Raw genomic sequence first — 8527 nt, 5'->3', positions numbered from 1 at the left:
GGGGGGGGGGGGGGGGTTGTGTAGGCTTATATTCTGCCAATGGGCTGACAATATAAATACAACCCAACTTCAGAAGTTAAAAAAAAATGCTAAAGAATTTCTACTCACTAAACATCCGGGCAATGCAACACACTTTACAGTTGTGTTTCAAGAACAATCTATAGTGTGAAGTGTTAACACAGAATCCAGGAAAGTTACCAGTGTAATCTGCAATAAGTGACTGGCAAAAGCAGGGCCAAAACCAATTCTTGCTGAAGGCTTTTAACTGTTGAATATAAGCCAGAGTATTTTAATATTGCTTCAAAATAGTAACATGCAATACCAGGGGACCAGGGTGGCTTCACAAACTTACCCAATTTACTTGAATATAAGACAACCCTGAATTTAGGATGACTCCCACAATAATTAGATTCTATATATGGAACATTTATAAAATGTTATAAAGTTTCCCAGGTACACAATCTAAGAATTGGAAGGTTGCCTTGAATCCTCCCCCCACCCTGCTACAGTGGGGGGAGGGGGGGAGAGAATAACACAAAATCAGTGGCTGGGGTTAGGGAGAAAATCAGGTGCACCACCCACTTCTTCCCCCTGTAGTCTTCTTGTACCCTGCCACCTGCACCCTGCTCCAGCTCCCCACAGCTTCTGCCCCTTTCCCCCTGCTCCCCAATCTCTCCCCCCCACTCCCCCTTACTGTCAGACACCGCTCAGGCTGCTCCATCTCCGAGCACAGCAGTGGAAGCTCAGCCTTTGCCTGGCCACGCAAGTGTCGGCACTGCTGACTGGCCAGACAGGGGAAGGAGTTTCTATGCCCAGGAGAGATGCCAGCCTGAGCTGGAGCTCAGCTGCTCCTGAGACTAAGGGGGAGGGAAGGGGTGGGTGGGGGGTAGAAGCTGCAGAAGGGAAGTGGAAGGCATGGAGCAGGTGACTACTGTGTCTGACTGGCCCTGACCCAGGCTCAGGGCCAGAATCAGAGCTGCAGCAGCAGCCGCCACCTGTTGCCCCCTCCACTTTGAGATTAAGACTAGGGCTCTCCCCCTGTCAAATGCTGATGGGGGGGAGAGTTGTTTTATATTTTAGTAAATACAGTATACATGTGGAATAACAGGGCTGTATTTTCAGTAGCATGAATTTTAGTCAGGCAAAGAAGCCCTTTCAGAAGCAGTGTGGGGAAGAAGGGTGGGGAAGTCATCAAGCCAGGATAAGAATGTTTCACAGATGGAATACTTATTGGAAATTATTTCATGATGTGCACATTTTAAATATTAGCTTCAGTTTTTCAAGTTAAAGTATAAAACAGAGGGATTAACAGATGTTTACTACTACTAATGAAAAACAACAAGTTATCTGCATTAAGGAGATGTAAAAGCACTTTACCTGTTTTATAACTCTGTGATCTGTATATATCCCTGAGCTCTTTCATAAGTCGATCTGAAGCCTGAACTGACCCAGAGACTGCACCCTGAAATAAAAATGGCAACACTGAACACCAGGAACTTTGCTTGCATTGTTAATGGTTGGAAAAAAACAAAACGAAAGAAAAAAAAATCTATACAGCTATGGAACTTATGCAACTGTATTAAAAAAGGTACCACACGATGATAGGTAGGGTTACATTGGATTTAAAAAAAAAATAAAAGCTTATCACAAAGGTTGAGACAACTGAGTATCCATAAAGTCAGAAAACCAGAAGAATTAAGCCTCTCACAACAACAGCTTGGCAACAATACCCAGATCCTATAAATTATGGAATCATTAAAATGCAAACATTTAACAAGGCAAACAGTACAAGAACATCCAGCAGAGCTTTTGGAAGTGCAAAATTCCTCTCTAGGAGTAGATTTAGAAAAAAAAAAAAATCAAGTTCCTCAAATAGAGTGCAGGTGGAAGAGCTGCAAATCTGTGGAATTTAGGACCTGTACAGAGTCAAGGGGCACATTTTAGAAACCAACACATTCTAGTGCAGAGGTTTTCAACCTTTTTTCATTTGTGGACCCCTAAAAAGTTTCAAATAAAAAGTACAGTCCTCTGATTTTTAAGTGTGGGTATTCACATACTTTTGACTGATCATAGTCATCTTTTGTAGACCCCTTAGACATGATTTGTGGACCCCCACGAGGTCTGCGGACCTCAGGTTGAAAACCACTGTTCTAGTGGTTCCAAACAAGACTGTTAGCTTTAAACATCTGTACCTTTAAAGCTACTTAGTAGGAGAGCTCTCTTTTTTTAAAAAGAAACCACACATTTCTTGTTGTAAAATAGCTATACATCTAGATACTTGGCTATACAAACAATCATTTTGATCACTGCGCACAGAAAAAAAAGGTTTCTCTTCTCCCCATTCAAGTACTTGTAATTTAACTGAAATAATCTTCTTAAAATAAATTGCTTTAGAAAGGGTGTTTTAAGCCAAGACAACACAGTAGTAATTAAGAAAAGAATTTTAAAGGTTTATAAACAACTGAGAAGACAAAAAACTTTTCAGAAGCTAGAATAAATCTTAACTATAGGGCTCAGTGGGTAGCTTTAATAAAGTAATGAAATAACAAAAAGGTTATACAGCCATTTACCCAAAACCCAGAATCTTTTACACTTACCAATATAATTAAAGGGGGAGGGGGAGGAGGAAGGGAGTAGAGATTTTTAAATCACCCCTTCTAAAGAACACTGTGAACAAACACTAGCTCATATTCACACCTATTACAGAATTGGGTTGATTTACTTTGAGATCACTCTCCGGTCAAATCATGTGCCAGATTAAACTATGGGGAAAAATGGAGAAGAGATGGAAGTTAGGAGACTTTCAAAACTCCATTAAGCAGAGACACAAAGGGGGTTATTTCTGTCTTGCAGTACCTACATTAGAACTACCCTGTTTTTCACTGTGCAAAAGGATGCAATTGATGAAACCAGTCAAAACCAAAGCATCCATTTTGTCCATCTTTGGTTCAAGCCCATAGACTCTTCAATCGTTCTCTCCCAAAATAAGATACAAAATGTAAACACAGGTCTTACATGTCAGGATAGGGCAAATGTGGAAATCAAAATGAAGAGCTTAAGATTCTAGGAGTAAAATTCTATTCCATCTTCAGGAGTGTATTTTGCTTTCATTTTGGTGTAAGCCACAAATCTGAGAAACTCTTTCAACAGAAACACTAGTTTCAAGGTAAAGTGGGGACAATTAAGGAAGCGTTGCAAATCCTTTGAGGTGGTGAAATGTCAAGAAACTTGGTACATGTAGTGAACGCATGTCAAATTTGCTTTTTAACTATAATGTTCAGAAATTAAACTGCAGTTCTCTCCTCTCTTCTACACAGAAGGGATATTAAAATAAATCAAACTACCAAAAATTTAAAAATAACTCAGTTTATTTTTACTGTAACATTTTCTAATGGTTAGAATTCCTACAGGTGGATTACAGCAGAACACAATGTCTTTGAAATCTGTCCTACAACTGTTTTCATGTCTACCATTTAATGAATTATGTTGAGCGTACAAGAAATATAGGCTCATGGTTATACCTTTTCCTCCCTTGATTTTATAGTCAGGTGTGAAGAGTGCCTGAGGTTATTAATCCATTTTTTTCAGTTGCCTGGATATTAAAAAGGGCTCATTTGTATCCAAAATTATTAAACAACACCTAAATTACTCAATGTGCTGACTAGATAATGCCCAGACGTGTCTTTCATTAGAACAACGAGTACTGGAATTAGAATACTCCAAGCTCCAATTCCAAGGGTGACATTTCAATAAGCTCAAGACATTCTCTTAACCTCTCTGCCACAGTTTCTTGATCTCGGAAGTAGGGATATTTCCATCTTAAAAAGGTGAGGTAAAGATTAATAAAAATTTGTGAGCAAACATGGAGATAGAAAATGCTACATAAATATCAAGTTCCTCCTTTTTAGGTTTTTCTTTTAATTCTGGTCATCACAGACTTCAAGATAGCAAGGTTAAGTTTTAAATATTTATCACAACTGCTTGCATGCATTCAAGTCTATTTACATTTTATATTCAAGCTTCTTGGGGGAGAAAATGGAAAGGAACTGGGGGGGGGGGACAAAACCCCCAAGCCTCATGCCCCTTAAATTTAAACCCTCCAAAAAAAGTAAGGTTGTTGCCATGATGATCCAGGAAATAAGTGATAAGCAAAGATATTTGGCGATATATTTTATTGGATCAACTGTATTAGTTGAGGAGATATACTAGACATGGAAAGTTTCAGACAAAATCCACTTCCTTGTCTAACATCTCCCCCATCTATACAGTTAGTCCAATAAAAGATAAAATCACACAATAACCCTACTTTCTAGCAAAGAAAGTAAGGAAACCATTACTTCTTTCCCTGCATCCTCTGGATCTTCCAAAAAACCCATTTGTTTTTCCTGGTTTTTGCATGGCAGCCAACATGTTAGAGGAAGTATATTTTATTAGACACACAAAATCTCACTGAAATGCCACATACAAAAGAATTAAGGACCTATATAATGTTAATGAACTTATGTGGGCTTTAACAGGGTTGTTACTAGCAATTTCAGTGCCCTAGGAACAGATGCTCTTGTATGCTGAAGAACAGGAGTGCTGAGCGCTGCAGGATTCTGCTGCCATTCCCTCTATATCAGCACCTGGGGCTACTGCCCTGTTCACTTCACCCCTAGGCACTCTAATGGGCCTTAGATACCCTGATGCACCAATAATTTGGAAGGAGTTTGCTGCTTTGGCTTCCTGAGAACACTATGAACAGCCAGCAAACAGGTCTTTTCTGTATACAGCAAATGAAGATAAAGTTTGGGCAGGAATCAGATTGAAAAACATTTACTATTCAAGTATTTGATGTGTCATTCTAGCATGCCTGAAGCGAATAGAAATATGATATACTTACTTAGTGTTAAAGGAAGAAAGACTATGCAGAACTGACTTAATTTACTCCCTTGCCTTGTTAATGAAAATAAGGATCAACAACAGTTAGGAGCCATGTTAAAAGACTGCATTTTCTTCTGCCTGGTACTTGCAGTGGTAAGCTATAGGCTGGGGCAAGACACTAAGGTAGTGATTTTCAGCCACAGTGCTACAGCACCTGGGGGTACCGCACACCTGTTGGGTGTACAAACACTTGCACATGATTTGTAAGATAAACCCACAGGTTTCAAAACAAGAATCCACAGTGTCAAAAATATGCTCTGGAACAGAAGAATTGCTCTATAAATTGTCCACAGATATGTTTCTATTCCATTTTCAAGAACCAAGTGAAACCTAAGAGCTGGCATTTTCCAAGAGCTACCCAAGGAGACTGCTGTATTATGGGTCTAGAACATTCCTTTTGGGCTATTCAATTTGAAAATTGAAAATATGGTCTGCAATTACATACTCCATGGAGAATCTCCTTAATTTGATATGCAAAAGTGCACACAATGAGAGGTATCCATGGAGGCCATGGCTCATTTTGCAGTAGTCCTTGCCTTCTTAATGAAACAGCTGGGTAGAAGGTAGAGCTACTGTGCTCTCACAACCACAGATTCCAAATAAAGGCTACACTGAAGAAAGTTCAGTTTGCTCTAGAATAATATTTGGAATCCAAAACTAAGGTTGGTTAGACAAGGGAAAAGTGTCAACATAATACAATTACCTGATCTCTCATCACATTCTGTGGAATTGTTACATCAATAAAGTGGAAATATTTACTTACAAGAACACTTTAGCTAAAAGTGCTCATGTACCCTACTGGGAAGCTGGAACCTACTTCTTCCAAGTGTGATAATGCACCTTTTTTCTATTCTCCAAGATTTTTTAATTCTCATTTGATATTTAAGTGGGAGCTATCAGAGGTTTAGAATAAGTCTGAAGAGATTATGTGAAGGCTATAAGTATGGACATAGCACATGAGACAATGTAAGAGACCTAACGTGACTGATGCTTTAGTATGGGCATCTTAAAAGTTAACATTAGCAAGAATAAAGTTTAAAGTGTTGCTTTTGTTTTGCAGGTGCCCAAAACCCCAGAAAACCAAAAAAATCTAAACCAAGTCACAGCAGATTAATAAATTACGTTTTTTGTTTTTTGTTTTTTTAAATGTCTGCTAGGTCAAGACCACTGTACAAAGTGACACTGGATTTGAGCTGTTGCTGCACCAGAACTTGCAGGAGACAGTTTAAGGTTGGCACCCATGCTTCTGGCAAAATCAAATCAAATTGCACTATTCTTGCTGGACATGTATTCTAGTTGACATTTTGCCCCCTCCTTTACAGGCAAAAAAAAAAAAATAAAAATCTAATCCAGGGCCTTGCTCCTCAGACTAAGCATTTGGAGGAGCAGGGGTAAATTCAGGAACACATTTTTACTGCAATCTGAAGTTGTATAGTAGAGTGAGTGGGTGCATCTACATGTTCATTTAATGCCACGCAATAAATTCTGGAGCCGTTTGAGCTGAAATCAACTGCTCTTGGGCACAGCATCTACACGTGTGCCTGGAGTGGCAGCAGCTTGAGCTAGGGTGGAGCAGCCCTGGGCTGACAGCAGGCTTGAGGAGACGGAGGGGGGTCAACCCCAGGCTCCAGGTGGCAGCACTGGGGTTGGCTAGGGCATGAGGATGCAGAACTTGCAGAGATGTGTGGCTAGGCAGCAGGCAGCCCCCGCACTTTAGCGCTCGTGTCCCAGCCAGCCCCTGTCACCATCTGCATATGCGTTTAAATGCAGTAAATGACTCCACCACAAAATAGTACCGTCAGAAATGGTACTCACTGACATCTGAGTTAATTCATTTACTGTGCCCGAATACCAGCGCATGTGTAGACTCTGACACTTTAATGAATAGCTAATTAGTCAACTCTGCAGTAAAGCACACATCTAGATGTATCCAGTGACCATAAAATTACTCCAGTTTGAATACTGGCTTTTATTTACAGTTTATCAAATCAGAGATTGCCTACATCAGCTGCCACAAGTTACAAAAATGCATTTTTGCCTTTTAGATTTCAGGTAACCGAGCTGAATGTCCAATGTTAACTTCTATTTAATTTTAGACAGAGTGAGCAAAAAAGGATCTGATTGCTGTGTTAGTATTCTCACTGTTTCAGTATCTGCCTAGGCAAGTAACAACTATTTGGGTCAGTACATATATCCACAGAAGTTAGCATAGACTAATGCCAAGGATTAAAAGGAGTATAGTGGTATACGACACCTTAAACATTTTATCATGTAAAATGCATACTAACACAAAAAGCATACTAACTTTATACCTGGCTGCTACTGAGCTTTCATTTGCACTTGTAGCAGGGCTCCCAGCCACAATGGTGCACCATGCCCAATGAAACTCCACCCTAAATCCTAGGGATTATGGTTGCTGCAATCCCCAGGGTCTGGGAGTTTCATACACCTGAGCCCTGGGGAACATGGCAGCTGTGATCCCTAGGGTCCAGGGGTTTCCTCATACCCCTGAGCCCTAGGGATTGCTGCACCAGTGATCCCCTAGCCCTGGGGGTTTCCCACACCCCTGGAGGTGAGGAGATCACTGCAGTGGGAATCCTCCAGCCTCAGGTTTGCATGGGATGCCCCTGTAGCTGGAAGCCCCTCAACTGAGGAAGGCACCCAGCTTTGGGAGCTTGTTTACTGCTGGTGCAGGGGGAGCCCCCACTTCACTGGCAGTAAGGTGTGATGGGTTATGTGCAAATCCCACAATCATGCCTTCTGCCATGCCACACATGCAGGCCAGGAAATGCAAATGTGGGATCACATTAGATCCCATCACACCTTTACATGCACATGTAGAGAGGGCCTCCAGTTAAAACAGATCTAATTTCTTCTACACTTAAAGAAAAATTTGGGAAATTTTCTTTCTAGAATGGAAGACTCAAAACAGATGTGTCCTTATCCTGTTAAGGTTAAGGTATGCAACTTGCAAGTTGGCTACCTTCTTTTTACACAAGATTGTGTCTTTTGTGAGAGAACAGTTGATTGAGAATATCTATTTCAATTCATGGGAGTCAAGAGCAGCTTGCTACTATACAGGATTAAGACCAAAGAGTATATATGTAACTAGCAAAACTGTGGATGCTTATATGCATTTATATGCTATGAGGACCACTGGTAGTGGAAAAGGGATGGGGCTACCAGGGCTCAGACCTCACAGATGCAGGGCAGTAGGTATGGCCACAGGGCATCCTGGCTGCAGGCTCCAAGCTACTGCAGCAGGGGGGCAGGAGCACGTACACTCAGATATGCAGCCAGAATCACAGCCCCAGTGTGTGGCTGCCCACCACAGCAGGCAAGGTTTAGTCTACTTTCTTTGTGAAGAGGGTGGGGCTTGGGGGATGGGGGCAAATTGAGCCCCCCACAGTGCAGGAGGGAGTGGGGCAGGGGCAAATAGGGCCCTGGCCAGGCTGGGTAGTAGGAAAAAAAAAAAATCAGAGCCTGGGCAGTGCATCTAGGGGTGTGTGTGGGGGGGGTGCACCACAGGGGAGCCAACGTGGCGGGGCATGTATCCCCCCAGTCTGTGCATGGGGCAAGGGTGGGCTACTGCAGTGGGCTGGGC

General features: G+C 41.5%; 1 protein-coding gene across 1 annotated transcript in view; it reads right to left on the bottom strand.

The window, feature by feature from the left end:
• UBE2Q2 (ubiquitin conjugating enzyme E2 Q2) overlaps positions 1-8527 on the bottom strand; it is a 72452-nt gene that overhangs the window by 35665 nt on the left and 28260 nt on the right. The window contains exon 6 of the mRNA XM_019503836.1: positions 1378-1462. Coding sequence (XP_019359381.1) covers positions 1378-1462 — 85 coding nt within the window. The remainder of the gene's footprint in view (positions 1-1377; positions 1463-8527) is intronic.

The sequence above is a fragment of the Gavialis gangeticus genome, unplaced genomic scaffold, assembly GCF_001723915.1.
Source record: "Gavialis gangeticus isolate Ggan-Ray unplaced genomic scaffold, GavGan_comp1, whole genome shotgun sequence".
In the NCBI taxonomy this organism is placed as follows: Eukaryota; Metazoa; Chordata; order Crocodylia; family Gavialidae; genus Gavialis; species Gavialis gangeticus.
Note: the sequence above shows the minus strand (reverse complement) of the source record. Positions and strands in the feature narration are given on the sequence as shown.